Source organism: Canis lupus, chromosome 14, assembly GCF_048164855.1.
Source record: "Canis lupus baileyi chromosome 14, mCanLup2.hap1, whole genome shotgun sequence".
Taxonomy (NCBI): domain Eukaryota; kingdom Metazoa; phylum Chordata; class Mammalia; order Carnivora; family Canidae; genus Canis; species Canis lupus.
In genome coordinates this window covers 19,056,569-19,081,583 of record NC_132851.1, presented here as the reverse complement: position 1 = coordinate 19,081,583, position 25,015 = coordinate 19,056,569, and the positions used below count along the sequence as shown (strand labels likewise).

General features: G+C 41.4%; 1 protein-coding gene across 1 annotated transcript in view; it reads left to right on the top strand.

Annotated features, from left to right (window-relative positions):
• Window positions 1-24,672, top strand: part of EXT1 (exostosin glycosyltransferase 1) — a 283,918-nt gene extending 259,246 nt beyond the window's left edge. The window contains exons 5-11 of the mRNA XM_072774302.1: window positions 3,906-4,038; window positions 6,480-6,598; window positions 7,918-8,013; window positions 12,958-13,047; window positions 18,190-18,350; window positions 20,549-20,720; window positions 24,136-24,672. Coding sequence (XP_072630403.1) covers window positions 3,906-4,038; window positions 6,480-6,598; window positions 7,918-8,013; window positions 12,958-13,047; window positions 18,190-18,350; window positions 20,549-20,720; window positions 24,136-24,321 — 957 coding nt within the window. The 3' untranslated portion in view covers window positions 24,322-24,672. The remainder of the gene's footprint in view (window positions 1-3,905; window positions 4,039-6,479; window positions 6,599-7,917; window positions 8,014-12,957; window positions 13,048-18,189; window positions 18,351-20,548; window positions 20,721-24,135) is intronic.
• Window positions 24,673-25,015: the final 343 nt, after the last annotated feature.

Below are 25,015 nucleotides of genomic sequence, written 5' to 3'. Positions count from 1 at the left end.
TTTAGCGACACGGTTGTTTTGAAAACACTATGAACCATATACTTCATTCAAATTTATAGCAACTATCAAATCTCCTTATATAGTTCCAAGATCAGATGGTAACGGTTTGACCCCTCAACCAAATTGCATGAAAGATACCATCCAGTTTCCCTTTTTAATTCAGAACTCAGATTACCCCAGAATTCAGTGTAAATGGAAAAGCAGAGAACATAGCAGAAAATGCCATCCGCCTACACAAATAAAGCCAACGTGTTTATGAGAACAATTTAAGTATCACATATCAAAAATGCCTACTTGGCTTAAAACCTAAAAGTCATTCTTTGCTGGAGCTTCTGAGTTATGAGGATAATTCAGCATTACCCTTAGATAATATAGATTTGAGGATCCTTTGCTCTCAGGATGTTCTATATCCAGATTCTAAAACTCTGGGTCTTTCTTGCTTGCTATATACTCTAGGTCATGGGAAGAGGATGACTCGGTCTTTGGAGACTTTGAGCCTTAGTGTTGTAGGTGATGCTTGAAAGCAGGATACCTTTTCTCTGATGCGAGACTCAAGTTGTTATTGTTAGTACATTCCATTGTACTGCTCTCTGTACTTGGGATTTGGCTAGCATTTCCAGTCCGATAGAAGTTTCCTAATTCAGCATCTTGGAATTAAGGAGCTAGTGAATCAGAGCTAAGCTCTTTGGAGCTCACTTTTTGTGTGTGTATGCAAATTGAGAAGTAATGATGGGGACAATGATAAAATACTGCAGACAGTGTTCCTTCATAGATTCCATTATTTGTCAGAGTATTACACAGCAATAACCTGACACTCATGATTGAACCATAGGAGCTCAGTGAGAATCAAGGTGAGTGAAAGAAAAGTGCACAAGATTGTAATAATGTATGAAAAAAACTAATGGTAGCTCGGAAGGCACATTTTTAATGGAGTTTTATGAAGTATGTTCCAATTTTTCTCTCCGGTTACCTAACAATGCACATTCAAACCATGGTATTGCTGATGCTGTATAGTGAAATATTAAAATCACTGAGATAATGAAAATAGAATGTTTGGCTCAGAGTGAGGTGGCATATGGTGGCACTGCGTGTGTGAGGTAACCTTGTATTGGTCAAAAGACCAAGTCAGGGCCACACAGAATGGCAGTAACCTGTAACCAATAGTCCATTATTCATAAAACAGATGGCACATAAAAAGAAAAGTAAGGAGCCTGTCATTCTTCCCTTTGAATTCCTGTTAATGAGAAATATTATCCTATCAAGGGTGCCGTCCATAATGAAAAGGCTTTGTACTATGTACATATACGTGTCAGTATATATGTTTGTGATGATTTTCTTTATAGCCGAAGAAGTGTCCAACTTCTAAACGGATGTCTTCTTCCACAGCAATAGTGAGTTCTAGTACTCCGAAAGGATCCTGGGAGCTGTCCAGTCTAGCGATAGGAACAGCTGTTGGCTGTTCCATCACAGGATAGCAATGGAAATTAGGAGAGGGACAGAACAACGCTTCTCTTTGGTGAAATGAGATCACCTTTGGGTGATCCCAAACTCTTTAAGACTTTTGGGAAGGCCAGCTGTTACACACCTTTTAGAAAATGTTTGTCAATGCAAACACTTAAAAGTGTTTATACCCTTTGACAAACTACTCAAGAATCAATTCTAGATGGAGAAAAATTTAATTCATGAGAAAAATGACACTGTTGTTAAGCATTTAGGGTAAGTAATCCATGAATACTATTAATTCTATGGAAAGATATCTATAATCTATAATATCTGTGATCTTACAGCAGTGTCAAAATGGGCAGTCCACACCTAGAAAATAAATTCAGGAATGAGATTTTTTTTTTTTTAAGGTAAAAAAAGTCAAGTCTTAAATATAAAAACTTCGGCGGCTATTCCTCACACATTCTGAGAGGTTATTATAATTTATGTGATATTTTATCGTTTTATTACAAATGAGAAAAGTGAGACATAAAAGTGGCAAATTGCTTGACCCAGGTTAAATTAAGTATTTGCTATTGCTCTTGTACCTTTGCTTATATCTTCCCATCAAGATTGATTTGAAGAGAATATGACATGCTCATTGGTATCTCAGAAGAATACTGTAGCCTGTTGTATCCTTGAATTCGAAACAAGAACAATGTTGTGATACTGAACCAGAAAGAGTATGACGAGAAGCATGCTGCCGAGAGACCCACAGTGGATAGTGACCCATTTTGTGGCATCCCTTAGATATATGCCATTTGTATATGTGTCAGATTTATGATACTGTCTACTTTCAATTCACTCTGTGTTTTGATATCCAAATTCATTTAAGTGACCACATGCTAGAAAGTACATAAATTTGCAGATCAGAAAAAGAGGATCTAAATGAAAAACTGTAAGGAAAAAAAGACAGTAGATTTGGAAGATATAAATAATATAAAACTAGGATAAATGGCATATAAAGTGAAATTGCTAGCCATTTGAAAACCCTTCACAACCATAAGAAGTTTCTCATAATTAATACCTTGTCAACAACATTTTAACACATCTCTGTTGTACCACAGAAAGTAAATGTTCATATTTTAGCTAGGTTCTTTAACTCTCCACCAAATTGCAAACTTCTACCTACCCATATAATACTAGCCGTTTTGATCTGGAGGAAAGAGAAAAATGCAGAAATCATTGAGCTAAAGTGTTTGAGTTCTTCCAAATTACCTCCTTGCTCCTTTCTTCTCTCTCATTAAGAAATATAAACATGATAAGGTTTGCAAAAAATAAATGTAGCTCACTTTATTACTTATCTGTCACTATGTGGGATGAGACGATTGTGTTAATAACCTTAACAAATGATAAAGCTCCATTGAAAATAGTCTTTACTTAAAGTCACATCGCATTAAATGGGGGCCTGGAAAATAATGATTTAGGTCTTAAATCTCTTGAGAGACATGGCAGGCTCTTTCTTTTTTTTAAGTACAGAAAAAAATTGCTGCAAACATGAAATCCTGTACCAAGTTAATTATTTGCCAAATCATATCTTAATGAGTGGATGGAATAATTACAAGAGTTTGAAAGTCACAGAGAGAAATCTGTAAAGTGGACTAATCACGTTCATCTGACAAATGATTCAGGATGGGAGAATGTTTGACTCTAAATGTGGAATTTAATGATCTGCGAGGTCCCAAAGTCCAAAGGAACTAATGAACTAGTGTGGCTATTAGTCTTCATATGCCATGTTTTTTTGTCCTATTATGTGGGATGTTTTGAGCAATTGTTAACTCACTGCTTTTTGAGATAAAATGTAGAAAAACTTCCCCTAACCAGTACCCCAAAGTCCTACAATTGACTTTGAAAGGAAAACGAAATATGACAGATAAATCTGCCTCCTCGATTAAAGGAATGGATGAGAACTTCAACAGCTTCTAGAATGTACCCTGCCTTCTGTACCCTCCCAAGGCAGTCTCCCCATGGACTTCTACGTGGACCAAGAACAGATCTTCCTGGCATCAGTCTAGAACCACAGCTAAATGCTCTGCCATCAAGGAAACTGTTTCATGCACTCAGCTTCGAAATGAGAACATACTTATTATTATAGAAAGACAAAGTCTTTCTATTATTATAGAAAGACATATTATTATAGAAAGACAAGACATACTTATTATTATAGAAAGACAAGATAGAACTTATGGTAAAACCAAAATTTAATTAGAAAATTTGATTAGCCATAATTCATCTCTTTCTCTCTCACACTCTCTTCTACTGCTTTGTCACTCTGCCTGTGTCCTGGACACTTTTATCGGAGAATTTGGAGATAGAGTCACTTCTTTGAGGGTCATCATTCCTCAAACTGGGATTGAACATGCTCCTTTATCAAATCCCATCAAGGTCTCATCCTCACCACAGGCTGTGTTTTTATTTTCTAGATTATTCAGGACAGAATATTCAAGCACATATCACGTAACAGTTTAATATGGAACAAACATCCTGGAGGATTGTTCGTACTACCACAGTATTCATCTTATCTGGGAGACTTTCCTTACTACTATGCTAATTTAGGTAAGTGACCTCTTTCCAGGGTGCTGCCCCTTGTTTACCCTCTAGTTCTTGTCCAGATTGAAAGTCCCTTGATTTTTCCATTCTATAGAAGGGTCTTCCGACCAGCCTGCCCGGAGATGGCTTTCTAGAGCCCTATCGTAAATGGTGTATCAGGGTCAAGAACGATAAATCCGGCAGATCACTGCAAAATGCAGGAAAACTCCTTCTTGTCTGAGCAGCTGGACCTCACATATAGTAGACTCATTCCTTTTTGAGAAATAGGCTCCTCAAATTATGGATCATTTTGAATATGACAGTGTCTTTGCTATAATTTTAAATCTCCTCATATATAAAATGGAACCAGGAGCGCTCTTCCTATTTTTTCCCCCACGATCTCAACTTCTCTATCTCCTACCAAAGAAAAGCTGAATTAATAAAAAGGAAAGAGAAAGATTTGAGAATGTCTGACAAAGACTGATCTGTTTACTCATTTAGCGTTTAGTGTGCTCCTCATGTGTGCTCCATTAATGCCATGCTGGGCGGTAGAAATAAAAAAGTCAGATTTACAGTCTGTGCTCTCAAGCAGCTTTTAGTCCAATCATAATGGGGGAATGGGAATGGACAGAGGAACAAAGCTCTCCAAAAGGCTACTGTTATTGCTGTAGACACTTGTGTCCTTGGAGCCCACTTGTGATAGTGTTAGTAACATCTTTGACATTCCCCCTCATTCTCGGGTCCAAATTGGAGGAGCTCTGGGATAGTAATGCATCTTTCAAGTTGATTTGGGAAAAAGACTTTAGATTTTCCACCCTGTTCTGATATTCTCCATACCAATCTCACCGTTTTTTGAGTTTTGCATGTTTAATTTGAAACTGATAAAAAGAAACTTAGAGTCATGAAGTATCAACCAGTTAATCCAAACCAAACATATTATGGGGACTGTATTAAAATCAGTGGTCCACATAGGGTAATATATTTAGAATTGGGTAATTTTCAGAAGAAGGCCATATTTGATAAAAATTTCTACGTGTTTCTTGCAGAGCATGGAGATCTTCATGTGGAGTGAGCACATGAGAAGTGTGTACATGATGCTTCCTAAACTAGGAAATATACAGGAAAAATGTAAAAGCAGTGACTTGATCTCACTGTGAGAAAGGAAACCCCCACCCCTATTTCTTCTCTGGCAAAGTTTTGAATGTGTATCTAGATAGTGGGGCAAGTCTGCTTCTAACATGCAATTAAAGTACCAATTGGATGATATAATTTGCTCTACAAAACCCTCACAGAATCCTTTAGTATATGTTGTCTAATTCTTACCTTTATTGTATCGACATCAAAGTCTAGCTTGAATGTCACTGCACACTCTTGTTTGCATTGAAGCTACCAAAATGCGAAATTCGCGAGTCTAAACTAGTGAAGTTTTTAAAAGGTTTTAAACGCATCTCCAGTTTCTTAGCGAGCTCTTCCAGAAAAAACTCCTTCCAGAGGGTGGAGAAGCCATCTCGCTTCTTTCTCTTTGGTGGCTATGCTTGTTTTACATATTTGTGACACCTTTCCACCTAGTGCTTTGGAGCACGTAGTTGACAGAGGTCTGGGTCACATATTTTTTCCCTCAGCCTATGTCAGCACCACACGAAAAGAGCTTCTTGGGAGTGTAGAGGCTTCTGCTCCAAAATGATGGTGATGGTGATGGTGATGGTGATGGTGATGGCGAGGGATAGCCACGAACACATATCAAGCACTTCCTGTTTGCTGGGTCCTGTTCTAACTGCTTTGTATGCATTCAGTCCTTTAATTCTGGTCTCCTAACAAAAACAACCCCATAGGTTTGATGCTCTGACTCTCAGCTGCATTTCACAGCTGTGGAAACGCCAAGGGGAAGATCCCACCACCACTGGGTGGTAGCACAGGGATTCAAACTGAGACCGGGAGGCTCTGGAGGCAGTTCTTTAACCCTTTACCACTTGCTGGTCATCATTGGAAATAGTATTAATCAGGCCAAAACCAAACAAACAACCCTTAACTACATTATCAAGAATAAGAGCTATTCAAATACCCAGGGCGGGGAGAGCACATTTCCTTAAATCCCCACAGTAACATGTAAGTGTAGAGTAGAGCCTTCCTGGAGTAGAGAGTGGTGAGAGGTGGGGTGTGTGTTCAGCCTCTGGGCCCCTAAAAAGCAGACATGGACAGGAGATCACAGGTGCGCCCCCAGGAGAGGAATAGGTCATCAGAGGAAGAAACCTGCAGGTGGACATGGAACTGGAAATTACACGGTCTCAGGCAGCAGCTACCTAACAGCTTTTCACCTTGTTTTTGTTCTGTCAGGACATAAGAGGCAAAGGAAAAATATGCGAGTAGGGAACATTAGCTTCAGGGCGAGGCAATGGAGCGAGGAGGAATGATTTTCTAAGTGTTGTTTTCCAGTGTTTCATTGAGCTCCTCTCCCGTTTCTATTGCAGGTTTAAAGCCCCCTTCCAAATTCACGGCAGTCATCCATGCGGTGACCCCCCTGGTCTCTCAGTCCCAGCCAGTGTTAAAGCTTCTCGTGGCTGCAGCCAAATCCCAGTACTGCGCCCAGGTGAGTGAGGGGCCGACAGCAGCACCTGCCTCCTCCAGCTCGGGGGACCAGAGCCTGCGCCTCTGCATGCTCCATGCTCTACTCCCTGGGACTCACCTAACGTCATGCCCTGTTACCCCCCTTTCATTTGTCATGCCTTGTTACTTTCTTTTTCATCAACTTAGAGGTTCTTGGAAGTGCAGTCGAGCACAGATAAGGGATGGGTTACAAAGAGATTCTTCGATGGGCTAAAGTTAAAACATAGATACCAACACATTCTTTAAAGAACACATAAGCGCATCATTTTGTTTTTAGACATCAGAGTAATAAAGCAACAGCAGAAAGGCCGTGGGAGGCCCCAGAAAGCTAAGTTTCAACAGAAGAAACAGACTTGGTGGTGTCAGGAGGTGTTTGTCCACTTTTCTTTCACAGCAACCATGACTTAATGATAAAATCGATAAAATCGGGAACAGAAGGTTCTATCAGTGATAACAAAATTTTCCACATCAGTGTCACTCTGTCCACATTGGTTTTTTTTCTGACTTGTAAATCAGGTTGTGTAAGAAGGTTTACAAACGAGAAAGGAATTAAATCGTGTTGAAGTATGCCTTTCTGAACAGAACACATTTATTGGAAATACTAAAGTCACATGAAATCTGCAGCCATTCCGGAGAATCCAAATCACAAGCTCACCATGCTAGTTCCATCTTGAATTCGCTTCTTTCTCCCACACTGCCTGGAGTAGCACTGCTTCCTAGCCAGTGTTCTGATGCTCACTGCCCATTTTTTTAAAAATATTTTATTTATTTATTCATGAGAGATACAGAGAGAGAGAGGCAGAGACATAGGCAGAGGGAGAAGCAAGGCTCCTCACAGGGAGCCCAATGCAAGACTCGATCCCAGGACCCTGGGATCACAACCTGAGCCAAAGGCAGATACTCAACCACTGAGCCACCCAGGTGCTCCTCACTACCCATTTTTATTTACTTTGTTCACTGGTGTTATCTCACTCATCATATGATATCAGAATTTAGGAGACCACTTTATTAAGATTCAGCAACCCAGCAATTTACATCTTTCTCCCTGGCTTTCTCCTACCCCCTTGATGCTATTTTTTGCAGGTTATACCTTTTCTCCTCTCTTTCTAGTTGTTGAGGTGACCAGGTCCTGGAGATTGTGTGGGAGGGGGACTCTCTTTAAAATTCAAGTCTGATGTCTGCCTCTGCCTTATGTAGGCTTCTGTGTCCTCCCTCTCGTCCTGTCTCTGAGAAGAAACTGGGGTGGAGGCCTATCTACAGCCAGCCTTACCAAGCCATCTAATGACCCCCTGTCCCTTTCAGATCATAGTTCTATGGAATTGTGACAAGCCCCTACCAGCCAAACACCGCTGGCCTGCCACAGCTGTGCCTGTCATTGTCATTGAAGGAGAAAGCAAGGTAAGGTGGGAAGGGGTCCTGAGTGGAACCACCATGGAGTCCTTGTTTCTCTAGGGGCACTGTGGGCATTGGCCCTCGACGTCTTCTTCCTGCCCTGGGGAGCTTCTGGCCTTGGACTTTTTTCTAAAATTTTCCCTGTTGCTGAATATCCTCAGCCTGGACAGCCTTGGGTTCTCAAACTGGGGAATTGTGGGTCCTAATACCACTTCTTTAGGAGATTTGTGACCATGCATATACTTTCCTTATCTGACCATCGCTTTCCTCGTCTACAAAATGGAAGTAATAATACATATTCCTAAATTGCTATTAGGATTAAACGAATTTAGAGCCTGGCAGTAGTGATCCTTGTATAAACGATGAGGATCAAGACAAAGCTGCTGATGGCAGCAATGCATGAGGTTTGCTTAGCTGGTTCATCTGGATCAGTTGTATCTTTCAGAATAGTGGCTCATCCTCATATTTATCTTCAAAAGGACATTTGCACTTTAATTTCGTTTGGGTGTCTTCATCAGAGACTCACACATGTGCCTAGCTGGCCCCTTGCTTCCATTCTCCAATTCATCTTGCCTAGAAGTGAATGATCTTTTAATCATCTCTCAGCCTTAAGGGACTCTATTTGCTAATGATTGAAATTAACATTTGAGGCCGTGTGTAATCTGGCCTTGGCCAGCCTCGCCAGTCTTCTCTCTCATTACTTACCTCCCTGGACCCTGTTCTCTCACCAAATTTGATCATTCACAGTTATCTAAGTTGAACTGTGTCCCCTCCGGCCTATGATTCTTGTTTTTCCCTTTTGCTGTAAGTCTTGACCATCCCTTCTCAATTTTTTTTATCTCTGTTATCAAACTTCCCATGCACTCTTTAAGCTCCCGCTCCCAAACTACCTCCTCTTTGGAGTTTCTTCTGCTCTTGGCAGCCAGAGGTGAGTTCTTTTTTCTCTCGCTTCTGCTTGTTGCTTTCTTGTAGATCATATCCATTGTGAAGAAATTATTTGCTACTAAATGGAACAGATTGGTGGAGCACATCATCTAAGAGACATCCTTTGTCTGTCCCCAAGGAGGCAGGTCTTGAGACATTGTCTCACGCTAAGTAAAACATCTTCGAGCCAAAATAAAAAATATCAATTAGGTCTAAACATTTGAAACCATCATTTGGCTTGCTAAAAGTGGCAGTTTCATGTAGTTCAACATGATGCAGTGAGAATTATAACTGTTACTTGGGCAAGATGATCAGTGCATTATCCATTCGTTTCCAACATATGAGTGCCCACTCTGTGCTGGGTACCATGCAGTATGTAGGAACACAGTGTGGAATATGACAAATAAAGTCCCCAGCATTCACAGGGTTGGAGTCAAGCAACATGGTATCCAAGAGCTGCCTCATAAGCATTTAACGAGCAATGGTGGGAATTAGAAAATCACCTGCCTCTCCGCATGGGTCTTCCTTACCCTTATGAAATCCATCTCACCATAGATGTGGTTTCAAAAAAGGGATGGCATACAAAAATCTCCTGCCTACAATCCCATATGTCTGTCTCCCAATGCCAATGCCCGAGGTCCCGAACAGTGCTCAGATGGATGCTGTCAACATGGGTGACTAGATCTCCTTCTGGTATATAAGTCTTCCTTTGAATATGTCAGGATGTTCAAACAGGATCTAATCAGACTGACCAGGAGCCATTCTGACTCCTATGGTTAGTTTTGTATTTTTACACACAAATTCATTGATTGATATTTTTATTTGCACTCTGTGATTTGTCCTTGTTTCCTTATATATAAGATGGTGGCTCGATCAGATGTAGCTTATAAGATATTTCACATTCTCCCAGCCATATCAATTGCTTCTCAGCCTTTTGGCTAAGACTAAGTGTCATACATTCTCCCAGTCTATTTGTGTCTACACTTCTGGCCATTTGTTGAGTCCTGGCCTCCCCCCTTGGCCACTGGTTCCAGGGGGCCATTCCTCTACCCTCACGCTTGCTGCCCTGGGATTACAGCACCTACTAAAGCATTTGCACTTAATTAGTATTACGTCAGGCTCCGTATTCTGGGAACCTAGGCCAAGACTTGGGCCCATTTTGAGGATTCAGTGAGATAGTGCATTACAGGTGTTTAGCCCTGGGCCTGTGGCACACAAAGGGTGCAGTAAGTGTTAGCTACTCTTCTGGGAGGCATTGGGATGTTATGGTTTGTATTATGGGCTCTAAAGTGAGTTATTTGGGTCTGTGTGCCTCAATTCCTTCTTCAGTTAATGGAAACAATCATAATACCTAACTTTTATTTCTAAAAGATCAAATGGTCCAATACTAGACTTGTTAAAAGCACTCGGAAGTGTGGGTGCACATGGTGGCTTCACTGTGCTTTGTACAATTACTTGGGGATATTTCTTATCTTCTCCATGAGACAATAAACTTCTGGAGTCTTGGTCATTTCCTATCCATGTTTGCTAATTTCAGAAGCGATTGGGCTGGTATACAGTTGCTAAACATTTCTTACGTGAACTAATAAGCAAAACCCATTCCACTCAAGATTGACTTTGCAAGATACCAGTTCCTTTCATGCTAAACTGTTCAACTTATGGAATGTGGCTGAGGCAAGGTATTTGGAAGACAGCATCTAGTTTCTACACAACAATTTGAAGTGACTGGATTATGGACTCTTAACCTCTGTTGATGAAGCAGGTGCAGAAAAAGGAATGGATCCTTTTATAAAACTAGTGGTTGGGCACATAATGGGGAAGAAGTCCTAGGTCCTGCTCATTCCCCATTTTACATTTCCGTCTCTAGGCTTGAGTTTAGAGTTGAGGTGTTTTCTGCTTCAGCTACAAAATTCTGTTTTGAGTATAAAGGCCTTGTTGTCTGTGCAGCTCTCCCCTCTAGACTTAACAAGAGAAGGGTCAGGGCATCACTAAGCTGGCAGCTAATGGTTTCTGTGTTAGTCGGTGGACATGTAAACAGTATCAGGAGAATTGCTTCAGGCTGAGATTTCTGAGCACCGTGTATATGGGGTTGCTGATCGCTTTATATTTTATTTTATTTTGGAAACCCGAGAAAGGAAAAGAAAACTTGACCCAGTTGACAGATGTGTAAGAGCAGACCCTGGAGCCATTTATGCTGTAGATCCATCCCTTGAGCTCCCAGAGATGGAAAATACTGGGCACTTCCCATCCTTTATGTCAGAAGCCCTCCAGTAGCTTCACGGGCATGGAAACTGAATCTCATAGATAAGCTGGCTTCCTGTTATAAATACAGGCTTGAGCTTCTTGGGGGTGGGGGTCCTCAGACTTGTAGAAAACATACCCTTGGCAGCCAGGGTAAGGGGCCTCCCTTTTCCCTTTGTCTTCTATGTCCAACTGCTGCATTCCCTGACTTTTATGCCTTGAGAGTTGATGGCAAATGTCTTTTCCCTTGACTTCCAAGTGTGAGGTTAGAGAGGATGTCGTAACTGTTGATAGAACTTCCAGAGGGAGGTGGAGAATATGAGATTGCCCCCAATTCACTTTTGAAGTCCTTTTCAAGGCTGAGACAGGCATAGCACGGTGACTGAGGTGCTTTACAGAATCTCACCCTAGGGGAGGAAATGCCGATGGGTGCATCTTGAGCAAGACACCTACCTAACCTCTCTATGCCTTAGCTCTCTCAGCTATAAAATGGGATTATTATAAAGCAGAGACTCAATGAAGTATATAAAGAACTTGGAACATTTCTGGCACATAGTAAATGTTTTTACAATGTTAGTTATTCTTATCATTCTCATGGTTAGTTATTCTGTAGTACATTCAACAAAGAGGTTTAAGATATGACTGTCACAGAGAAGTCTCTCTAGTCTTTTTTTTTTTTTTTTTTTAAGATTTATTATTTATTTGAGAGACAAAGAGTACCACCAGCAGGAGGGGCAGGGGGAGAGAGAGAGAATCCACAGCAGATTCTGCACTGAGCACAGACAGAGCCTGAGGCAGGGCTCTATCTCAAGACCCTGAGATCATGACTGTTGGTCCAAAACCAAGATTTGGATGCTTGGCCAACTCAGCCACCCAGGCACCCTGGAGTCTCTCTAGTCTTAATTTTTCTAGCTGGTCCCTCACCCCAGGCATACCTGCACACACCTCACTATGCCTTATCCTGGAGTTGCCCAAACTTTATTCATATGCTACCTTCACAATTTGCCTAAATCCATAGGCCACATGTATTATTGTTTATTTAATATTTGTCTATAAGTCAGCTTTTTGTTTCAGTGAGATTTTTCAGTAACTTTATTACTACCTGTTACTGCTGTAGCTGTTATTGCTGATATATCTGTGTGTATTTTTTGCCAATCTATGTAACATCAGTAAAGAGTAGAATTTTTAAATGTTTTCCACACGCCTCCCAAAATGACATGGCCTTCCAGTGGTGTGTGCCCCACACTTGGAATCACAGCTCCATCCATCCATCCACTCTTTCCAGGCCTCAGAGAGCTGGTTCTCTCCTCTGTGCCTTCACATCCTCTGAGCCCTGTTTCTGCCTCACTTCTGCTTATACCTGGTAAATTCCTACCCATCAAGTCCTGCTTCAATGTCAATTCTCTGAGGCCTTCACCTGCCCTCCCAAGCAGCAGCTTGCTGCACCCTCTGTTCTCCTGGCCTTGCCCATGGCCAGCTAGGACTGATCATCTGCATCTTGATGTCTGTTGGACTGTGGACTCCTGCGAGACAAGAGAAGATGTCTTATTGACCTTTGTACTCCCTTTGACTAGCAAGGTGTCTGTACACAGTAGGTGTCCACTAACTGTAGAACAAGACTCTGTGCTGATAGGAGATGGAAGTCTTCAGTGTTGAGGGATGACATGGTGGTAGACCATTCTTTTTGAAAGTGAGGATGGGGAAGTTTTCCTGCAAACAAGACTCTAAATTTACCTCTCTTTTCCTTCATTCTTTCCTTCCTGCCTGCTCTCTGCCCCCTCCCAGGTCATGAGCAGCCGTTTCCTGCCCTATGACAACATCATCACAGACGCGGTGCTTAGCCTAGATGAGGACACTGTGCTTTCAACCACAGAGGTAAGCGCCCTCCCCAGAGGAGTGGGCAGTGGGCTCTCCAGGCAGTTGCCCCCAACCCCAAGGGGCCAGGGCTTCTTTTGCCCTTGCCTCGGCCAACTCAAAAACCTTATTCAAAACTTCCTGCAGCTTCTGTTCTAATCAACCAGTGCCTATTAGCACCTTGCCACTGCCTGGCACCCTACTGAGGGCATTTCCCCTTTGTTTTCTCTGCTAATTGGCTCCTCATTTGCATGGTAGTGCTTCACCTCTCCCCTCCTGCCTGCCCTCCTTTTGTTTTTAAACAGCACAGCTGTGGGCAGGTGTGCAGAACTCTGAAGAGTAGGGGGCCACCTATTTCACATCATCTTGAGACCACAGAGTCCAGAGTCCAGAGTGAACAGCCCATCCTTCCCTAGTGATCCTAATGCCTGTGTGGGTGGGTGTTGCCTTTGTCAGGGAACACTATTCTGGGTTCTGAAGGCAGCTTCTGTGTCTCGGTTTAAAGTGCTCATTTTCTTTCACCCACACAAGAGCAAACGGTTTCACTTTAAGACTGAGACGGGAGATCCTTGCTATTTCAGATGTTCAGGTATTTGTGCCAAAAATAAGATTGCACAAAGAACGTGTGAGGAGGAGAGAGAGGAGAGATAGATACGATAGAAAACCAATTTTTACAACTCGAATGAGTATTGATCTCAGAAACTTTACTTGAAACCATCGAAGGGACCAAAGATAGTTCTATAAAAATGTCGTATATCGGAAATGCATTATTAATGGTAGCTGCTAAAAAGCATGGAGACCGAGCTCTTATACCTTTCCCTTTCTTTTTCCCCTCGTATTCATAATCATTTTCTTTTCGATTTAAACATCGACACTCATCAGCATGCACTTTCCTGGACACCAGCCCGATTCTAATGGCCTGCTGCCTGCGTAGCCAGCGCTTGGTGTTAACCTAGGCTAGCAGTCCCACTGTCTCGTTCTCGAAATTCACGGATGCTTCCAATTTCCATCAGATGGAATTGAACAGACATTATGTGCAGCCTAAACCACCCCAGGACAAAATGCCCTGGGCCTCACCTTGGTAAAATGCTTTCTCCATAGCCCAGGCTCTATAAATACTCAGTGAATGAATGATTGAAGGGATGCATGCTGAGGAGATTAAAGTGTGAACACACAGCCGATTGTGTCATGTGCAAGTCGGCAGGAGGAAGGGGCTGGGGGTGGGGGAGATATGTTTAATGTTCAAAGGGAACGACAGCTATGGAATACAGGGTAGGGGACACTCCAGCTTACACGTTTCTGCTGCTTCCTGCGAGGGAAGCTGGCATCCTCGGAGCACATTCATTCAGCAAGTATTTATTGAGGGATCTCTTTGTTCTGGTCTCCATGCCGGGGACTTTGATTACACAGTTCCTGCCTGTAGCCATCAGAGTCAGGGCAGCAAATGGAATCCAAGTCCGGTGATTCCAGGAAAGGGATTTCAGTTGACTTGGGTGGGTGGGGTTAAAGACACTGGGGTATCTGGAGAGTGGCAAGACCAGGAAGCAGCTCCCACTCCTAAGTCTTAAGAAAATAGTGTTTCAGAGTCTTTAAGATGTGGAACCTGGGAGAGGAAGAGGAAGCCAACTCTACAGGAGCTATGATCATGGAGGCATGTGACAACTGCCTGAAATTCTCGTGCCAAACCTCAGAGAGAGCCAGGAAAAAATACTCCGACCTCTCTTTCTCTCTGTCCCATGTCCATTTCCTGTGGGGGACGCCCACTGACCTAACCTGGTCACCACCAGCCTGTAAGGAAGCCCAGGCTGTGCCATCCATGGGGCTCCATCATGCCAGGGCACAGAGCTTGGCAAGAAGAGTGGAGAGTGGACCTTGGAGGGCAAACGCAGGGAAAGCAGCACATGGACACCAGCGTGTCATCAACACAACCATGGCATATATTTAAGTCATTATCCCGTGACCTCAAGTACTCATGCATCTCACATCTTCCACTGGGCAGCAAGAGGGCACTCAACAGTTGGTTGTTTTGTTTTGTTTTGTTTTGTTTTTCCTGTCCCATGGTCAAATATCTTTGAGCATCTGTGATGTTTCCATGGGCTGGTGAATTTCTTTCTCAAAGACCAGCAATTCCAGACGCTCCGTGCATGCTGGGAGGAATGTGTGCCCTACATGAAGTAATTAGAAGTCTGTGGATGGAAAATGATATATAAATTTAAGAGTCTGGTGGTCTGGTTTACTTTTGCCTGCTGATCTTGGAGTGATCCTGTCACCTGACATGGTCAAGGACAAAGGACTTCTCTTTTTTAAAGTGAATAGATGTTCGTTTTATTTCCTCTCTCAGGAGTCTCCGCTCGTTTAAATGCCTCTCCATAGTAGTCAGGATAGATTTTTAAGCAGCATTCTGTAAAGGGTATTAGATATAGGTGGTTTACAGTTATTTACATTTATCTGAGTTGCTGCAAATTCTCAAAAGAAAACAGATGTTGGTTTTTAAGAGAAAAGGCCTCATAAGCTGACCTTTACCTCCTTTGATGTGCTAATGATCTTCTTGAAAGCAGAACTATCACAAGAATCATAGTTTTATCTGAATTTACTTTTGAGCTCCTTTGAAATGACTTGAAACAGCTTTGAGATAGTAAGAAATTCATGTGATGAAAAAACCCCATCGGGTTCTATAGTAGTTGCCAGGGCGTGTGTTTCCTTTTCAAAGAATAATGGAAAACCCCAAAGAGCGCTGACAGCCAGGCTGATTCTTTGACGACGGGCTGCATAATATATTGGCCCATCAGTTGGCACCATTAGTATTGAGCGCCAGTGATGGCATGCCGGTTATCACAACCCGATTTCAATCTTCTGGCAAATACCGTCTGCTCCCCTGCTGCTGTCTTCGCGATCCCCTGTGTCCCAACAAGCTTTCTTAACATATTTTCCAACACCCTATTTTTTTTCTGGATGTTTTCATTTGGGAGGAACAAGCTATATTCTTGAGGCTCTTTTATCTTGAGTTAGGGCATGAAACTAGAGTTTCATTACAATTTGGATTTATGACTATTCACAAAAATAGTGACTTCTATGCCCAAAGGGTTCAGAGATAAAAACGACCCTCACAGATCACTCAGGCCAGTGCTCCCAAAGGATGGAGTGTGTGTACCTCAGTTTTGCATACTTCATGGCAAGCATATTTCAACAATTGTATTTACTGTTTGTCAGAAAACAGTATAGCCAGCAACCAAACCAGGGTTTCTCTGGCAGGTTTACCTAGGATGAGGCCGAGGGGGGAGTGGAGGGAGAGAATGAATGCCTGGGGCATTTTAAAGAAAAATAGGAAAGAAGTAATTGTATGGTGTGGGGATGTGGCAAGAAGGGAATGATGTTGTACATGTGGTGAAAGCTTGTGAACTACTGATCCAGGCTGATTTGCTTTGTTCTTTTAATTGAGATAACATTTGTAACATGAAATTAACCATTTTAAAGTGAATAATTGAATGGCATTTACTACATTCACAATGCCAGGCAGCCACCAGTTCTATCTTACTCAAAACCATTTTCATTGCCCAAAAAAGAGACCTCAAATCTACTAATCAGTCACTCCCTAGATTTTAGAACCACAGATCTGTTTTGTGGATTCACCGTTTCTGGGAATTTCTACAATATGTGGCCTCTTGTGGGTGGCTTCTTTCACTCAGCATGCTGTTTGCAGCGTTCATCCATAGTCTAAGTATTTCATTCCTTTGAAGAGCTGAGTAACATTCCACCATATGGAGATACCATGGTTGGTTTATGTATTTATTCATCAGTTGATAGAACCTGGGTTGTTTTCAACCACTGTTGGCTGTTGCAAATAGTTATTGCTTTTCGACCTCTAGGAGGTGGGAACTGGACTTGGCACCATCACTCAGTTCCCAGCCACCATCACAGCGCTGCTACTGGAAATATTTGTGGAATAAATGGAATTTCCATTTGCATTGCTTATGAAGAAGAGATAAGAAAGGTTGTAGGGTGAATGTATAACCTGTATAAGAGTTAAATTGTTCTCAGTGCTATAGCAACAGAACTAAAAGAAGGCTATGGTAACAGTACTTACCAAATTTGAAACCAGAAGGCTGGGTTTGCATCTTGACTCTGCCACTTACTAGCTCAGGAAAATTACTTGCACCTCCATGTACCTTAGCTTCCCTCTCTGCAAATTGGAAACTGTAAAATGACGTACTTCTCAGGGTTCTTGGAAGATTACATGAGTTCAAATGTGTAAGTACTATAACCAGAGCATTACATGACTATGAGCATTATATGATCGTTTGCTGTTACTGTTTTAATTTTTTTACTTCCTATGTATTTATTTATCATTCATCAAACAATCCTAGCAAGTCAGAAATTCACTCACACATTTTAAAACAGACGATTTGCTAATTATAAATGTCAGTTTTTAACAGGTTGAGAAGTACCTGCTTTGGGTTACTATTAGCACTGGAAAGTCACTTCCCTGCATTTTCTTTAAAATAATCACATGGCTTCACTTGGCCTCTTCCCTACTCTTAGTGATTTTTCATTGTGGATGCTTTTTCTAGATTTCCTTTATGCTGAGCATCTTCAAACCTGAGAGGCCTGACTTACATTTCTCTCTGATACCCGCTCTGAAATCCTGTTAGAACTTGTGTGGTTTTTAAACATTTAAACATCTTTTCTCTCACTCTTAATACGCTGCTTTTCTTTTAGTCACTTTGGCTTTGCCATATTGCTAGTCGTGATGCATGCTGTATATTCATCCTCTGGATGTATATAGGAAATCTCCCGTTTATAAAACAAGCATTTGTGCCTTGCATGAATCAGTGGTCACATGCACCGTGGAGGGAGGAGGGGGAGGAAAAAGCAACTGCTTTTGTGACTTGTGTTTTTGCTTGAACAAACTGGATCCTAAAGACACATCGACAATTTCTTCTTTCGTTTCTGCACTAATCTGAAGTTTCAACAGAAAACATTAACATGTGCATAATTATGGGGCAAAATGTCAAGCAGTCGGTTTAATTTGCTGATGAATACATGGAATTAATGTTTCGCAACAGTCCTGGGATTTCGCGTTATGAATTAGCAGGGGGAAGGTAATGTTTTGTTGACATTTGTTAACACTGTTGATTGCTTGTTTGGCTTGTGTTCCGCCTGCAGGTGGATTTTGCCTTCACAGTGTGGCAGAGCTTCCCCGAGAGGATTGTGGGGTACCCTGCACGCAGCCATTTCTGGGATAACTCTAAGGAGCGGTGGGGGTACACGTCCAAGTGGACAAACGACTACTCCATGGTGTTGACAGGAGCTGCTATTTACCACAAGTGAGGAATTTAGATATCTTGCATATCGATTTTTATATGACTCCTTATATATTAGCTTCCGGCTGTTGCATAATCAGAAACTTGTGCCAAATCTTGTTAACAACATTAACAAAAATCAGTCTGCATCGCTGTTTACCTTCCAGCAGTGCGGCCAACATGTGTCGTTGAAGCCAGTAAAACCCTTTGGTTTACTGCATTTCCAGAACTAAGGGTAGAGTAACATCTTCAGTTTGTCTGAAACTGGAGGACAGACTCACATATATCGAGTAACAGAACATTTCAAATAACAGCAACAAAAGTAAATACTGAAGTATGCACCCCGAGGCATCATCTATGTGCTTGCGATTTACCCTAGAGTAAAAAAATAAGAATGAAAAATAAAAATCTTGCCTACGTGGGTTTTCTATTCTAACAAGGGGAGGACACCGTATTCATAATAATTCTCTAATAGGTTAAGGGAGTGAGTCATATAGCAAAAAGGCAAAGAGGAGCTGGTCAAGGATCATGAAGGTAGAGGGGGACGGACGTTCAAGGGTGGCTAGTGATCCTCATTGAACAGATGAGATCAGAGCAGAGACTTAAGAGAAGGAGAGGAAATCATCCAAGAGGATTTTTGTATGAAGACTGCTCTGGTGAAGGGAACAGCTCAGCCAGAATGATGGCTAGATGCCCCAAGCCAGAGTGTTGGAGGAATATCAGGAAGACCAATGTGCTGAGAGTGGAATGAGTGGAAAGCAGGAGAGAAAGAGGTTACAGGGGCCCAGATGCAGGACCTTGCTCTCCGTCATGAGGACTTCACTCGCCTCTGAGTGACATGGGATTCAGCATAGGGCTTTGAACAGAGTGGAGACATCTTTTTATATTTTAGGCATCCACACTGGGTGCTGTGTTGAGAATAAACTATATGGGGGCCAGGGTAGAAGCAGGACCTATTAGGAGGTGATTGGCATCTAGGCAAGAGATGATGGAGCCTAGGAGCCAGAAGTGGTAAGTAGTGATCAGATTATAGGCATATTTTGAAGATCTCTAGCATAATGTCTTAACAGATTAGATACAGAGTTGGATAATGGTGTTTGTTTGTTTGTTTGTTTTGATCCCAGGAACTGGAAAGATAGGCCATCAAGAGATGGGGAAAGCTCTTATAGATGGATTAGGTATTAGGGAAAATACAGGAGTTCAGTCTTGGGCATGTTAAGACATCCAAAAGGATATGTTGGAAAAACAGCAGGGACAGAGATATACAGTTGGGGGTTGTTTGAATAGATGTGGTCCCTTAAAGCCAGGGCACTTAGGTAAGATTGCCAAATTAGTGAGTGTAGATAGTTAATGTTACTGACTCAGTCATAAATAAAATCCCCATTCTTCTGCCTTAGTAAGGTGAACACACTAATTGTAACCTAGTCTTTTTTAAGTAAAGAATAGAGAATCTTTCTGTCATGGGGGTAGAGTTGGAAGTACACAAGGTATAAGCATTTAGGTTGGCTGAATCTTGATCTTAAGACCCTACCTCTTTAAAGTTCATTGTTCCCTTCCCTGCCACTACCACTCAGTGAATCTGATTTATTCAAGTTATTTTTCTTATAAATACATGCTAATATGTCTCTCTTAATAGAATAGTAGAGTGAGAAGTAATCCAACTTAACTATGGGTCCTCCATAATGATTAGCCACCAGATTACTTAAGAGTTTGCTTTAACAGTGTCAAAATAATATGGTTTATAGACCACGAAAATGGAATAGTATATTGTTGGATTCAGAATTATAGAATAGTATTGAATACAATTCTGATTAAACTAGTAATTAAAATTGTAAAGCAGTTTGTAAGGATATGTGGATTATGTGTAAGTAACTTCTCTTATCATCCAATTACTCAGTTTCTAACCAACCACCCTCATATTAAAGTCATGCTGCCCGAGCAATATCTGCATCATTGTGTATCTCTGGGACCTTATTTCCTTATCTGTAAAGCAGGGATAATAATAATACCTCTATCATAGGCTCCTTATGAGGATTGTATGGCGATGCCTTGTAAAACACTTGAGAACATTATCTGGCACATAGTATCATTGAAGTGATGGCTATTGTCATGATCATCTATATGTTTAGAGATTCAAACAGTAAGTACAGGTTTCCTGTCAAAGAAGACCATCTCTGATTATATAATGATGGGCACCTATGAAACTTGTCTGGCTTTTACAGATATTATCACTACCTGTACACCCATTACCTGCCAGCCAGCCTGAAGAACATGGTGGACCAACTGGCCAACTGTGAGGACATTCTCATGAATTTCCTGGTGTCTGCTGTGACAAAATTGCCTCCAATCAAAGTCACCCAGAAGAAGCAGTATAAGGAGACAATGATGGGGCAGGTAAGAATAGAACTCTCCTTCTCTGCTTTGCTCGCTGGTTGTTTAGCCTGAGGTAATGAGACTCACTGTTCCTCTAGGAAGGATAATGAGGAAATTTTTAAAAATCTCTAAAAGCCCCAGAAGAGTATATGGTTGGCACATGGATGATTGGGAAGACGAGTCAGGGGTATCTTTATATCAAGAATGTAAAAGCTCTCATATAACCTACAAGGTGGCATGAGAAACATGTACCTTCTCCAGAGTTAAAGACCTACAAAGAATTTATGTAAGTTTATTGTAGGTACTTTATTTAATGAATAGCTAATAATATTGTCTTCAACACACCCTTCTGGTGATTTCTCTTGAGTTGGGTGAGCACCTTGGTTACAGACCAGAAATCACGATCCTTGATCTTCCCCTAGAACACAAGTCAGTTACCTTCTGAAACTCAGTTGGTTCATCTCTAAAATGGAAAGGATAAAAATCAACCTCACAGGGTTGAGATAACATGTATGAAAACTAGGGACACCTGGGTGGCTCAGTGGTTGAGCCTCTGCCTTCAGCTCAGGGCATGATCCTGGGAACCTGGATCCAGTCCCACATCAGGCTCCGAGCAGGGAGCCTGCTTCTCCTTCTGCCTGTGTCTCTGCCTCTCTCTCTCTCTCTCTCTGTCTCTCTCTCTGTCTCTCATGAATAAATAAATAAAATCTTTAAAAAATTTTTTTAAATGTATGAAAACTTTTATGAAAGTAAAATATTGTTGAGTCATATAAGTTTAGTACTAAAGATAGTTACAAGGAAATATAATCCAACTTTCTCTTTTTATAAGTAAGAAAACTAGGACCCAGAGAATTTAAACATATTGCCACAAGTCACCTACTACTAGAGATAGAATTGGGAGTTGAATCCCAGGCTGTTCCTCCCACTACTGGTTATTTTACACCTCTGGGTCCAGTATCAGGCTGATCTGGCTAAGCTGAAACTCATCCACTTTTATTCATCTTGGACAGAGCCCAATACTATATAGAAGAAATCAAAAACCTGTAGACCGTTTAGGTCCAGTCAGGTTAAATCATGGAGAATCCAACAGCATTTGAGTCAACCTGGAAGAATGTACTTGAGGGTTCTATCAGTTGAGTTGTTTGGGTTTTCCATGTACCTTGTCCCAGTCATTACTGAAAATCATATACAGATCTAGCTTTTGCAAAGGAAAACTTAACCAGACCTCATGTTAACATGGTTGATGGATTTTCCATCACTAAATTTAGTAAAAGCAAAAACCTTACAGGATCTTAAGTGTATAAAATTTCATAAAAAAATAAAATAAAATTTCATAATTCAGTATTTACAAACATGTACAGATTGTCAGGCACTAATCTAGATACTGGTTATGACCGAACTGCTGTCCTTAATGAGCAATGAGTCTTGTGGCAAATTTTATTTCCCTCTAACTACTAAAAGAACACGCAAGGGGATTTGCAAGAACTTTTCATCTTTAAGGCTAGCAGACTAGTCACATTCAAGCCAGATATATTGAGTGGCTACTGTACGCCCAGGCATTTTTATCAATGTCATTCAAGGACGTAACATTCCTTTAGTATTGTTTGCTCAGAAACTTCTGTGAACTTCCCTGAGGTTACACACTCATTAGAAGTAGAACTCTAATAACACATGGTTCCATAGGAGTTCATTTTCTATTCTTTTCATAGATTTGCCTAATTCTACCAAATCAGTATTTCAAGTGATTTTACACATATTTTGGGACAAATATAAAGCCTTAGATAGAACTTGATGTGTCTAGTTAGATATGTACTGTATGTGGCCCCTCCTGCCCCCCGCTTCCTGTCATACACATTAGTTTATTGAATGTGTGACTGGTAATATAAATGGATATCATGTACTAGTAAGATTATGTTTTTATTATGCAGGAAATATATCTTATCTAGTATGTTGTTTGACCCAAAATAAATGTTAAAATCTACAGGCAAAAATGATACTTTGATTCAACTGGATTCTTTTTTTTTTTTTTTTTTTTTTTTCCCATTTGTAAGAGAAAATAAGAATAAATTTAAGCTCTGGACAGTAGTTCTGGGGATAGGGAGTCTGGCCCCACACCCATTTGGGACCAAAATAAGTGTGCTCCGATAGGAACTCAGCTGGTCAGCTTAGTCAGAAACTTCTCTGACTTGCCAAGTAGAGTTCTCCTAGTGTAAATGGTAAAGGATAGAACCTGAGCTCAGCCCCTTTTCAGCCTTGAACAAGCTTCCTCATCTGTGCAGTGGGGATGTGATTACCCCGATGGGTAGGTGACTTAACCGTGTTGTTGTGAGGAGGCCCAAATAAGCTGCATGGAAACACTTTACAAGTAGTGTTTTGTTTGTTATTCTGCTGCTCAAAGGTAACTTGACATTTGTATTTACCTTCAGTGGTTCCTTTCAAGCATGTTGACACTTGTGGTTTTTAAGTGACTCTGAGTGATTCTCACAGTAAAATGTACCTTCCTATGAAACCATTTTCTTTTTCTTTTTTTTTTTCTGAAACCATTTTCTAACAATGCATGAGAATAAAAACCATTGAGCATACATTCATGCATACATATATCATTGTCCAGATGCCTATTTGTAAATGAGGCTGGGGTTTTTTTCCCCTCACCATCGGGTAGCCCCCTCTTTCTTTGTTTTATAAAAATGGAATTTTTAAAAAAGATTTTATTTATGTATTCATGAGAGCCAGAGAGAGAGAGAGAGAGAGGCAGAGATACAGTCAGAGGGAGAAGTAGGCTCCATGCAGGGAGCCCGACGTGGGACTCAATCCCAGGTCTCCAGGATCATGCCCTGGGCTGAAGGCAAGCGCTAAACTGCTGAGCCCCCAGGCTGCCCCAAAATGGAATTTTTAGAGACATTATGCTTATCTAAATTTCAGTACTTCCAGCTTTCTTTTAAATCAGTGTCCTCTACATGATCTAAAAATATTTAATCAGCCTTAGGCAAACACAGCTAAAGATGTAGCCATCTTTTCTGCTTCTCAGAACCAACCAAGTAAACCAGAGAGTTTTAGAATACTATCTTTGAAACCGTAAGCGCATGGTTAGACATCATATTTGATCACACGGACAAAGATAAATTTTATGTTTACAGACCATAGTAGTTGAGGCTCAACTGGTGAATCATTCCCAGACTAGAGGATCAGTCAACGTGGAGCTTTGTTTGTATGTTGTGAACGTCAAGGAACATGGCATGTCTTAGGAAGACCTTCTGGCAAGGTTGACCTGCAGCTAGTGCTTGCATCTTCCCCAGGCAGATTGCGAGGGTTGGGGGTGCATCCAGACCCCAAGCTCTGCCGCTTGCCCTTGAACCTGACTTTGGTTTTCTGCAGCGTTCCCATCTTACCTTGCACTTCTCTCATTGTCTTCTTGGTTTGTCTCCCTTTTCCCCAGACTTCTCGGGCTTCCCGCTGGGCTGACCCTGACCACTTTGCCCAGCGACAGAGCTGCATGAATACGTTTGCCAGCTGGTTTGGCTACATGCCGCTGATCCACTCGCAGATGAGGCTCGACCCTGTCCTCTTTAAAGACCAGGTCTCTATTCTGAGGAAGAAATACCGAGACATTGAGCGACTTTGAGGAATCCAGCCAAGTGGGGGAGGGGAAGCGAGAAGGGACGGGGTCAAGCTGCTCTCTCTTCCCAGTGCAGATCTGCTCAGCAGCAGAGCCAGATTGTGCCAAGTATCCAAATAATCTTAGATGAACAGAATGACAAAAAGAAAAAAGAAAAAAAAAGGCCAATGAAAACTCGACTCCTGGCTCCTGGGACTGCTCCAAACTCACCTCACTGGCTTCTATGTCCCAAGACTAGGTTGTGTACAGTTTAATTATGGAACATTAAATAATTATTTTTGAAATGATTGCTATGCAGGTTTAAACTTTTTTAATGATCAAAACTATTAAAAACCAGAGTTCTTTCTTTAATCAAAATTGTGTTGGTTGTGAATATTTCAAAGCTGCTACTCTTCTTCCCACAAACATCATTGTCCTTGGTCATGCAGGGTTTCCTGCGGTTACAAGTGCTCAAACTTCATGGAAGACACAAGAAGTCACTGCACCCAATGTCGAGAAATAACATCAAGCATAAGTTAAGACAAGTTCATTATTCCACTTTGCCAATACAAATTGTTTTCCACTTGGAATTTGCAGATCCACTTGAACGTCTATCTCTAATATGTTGCTGCATGAGAGAAAGTATTATGACCTCCAGGTAGACAGTTGTAACAGAAAACCTTATGTCTCAGATATAGAGATGTGATCATCTTTTGCACTG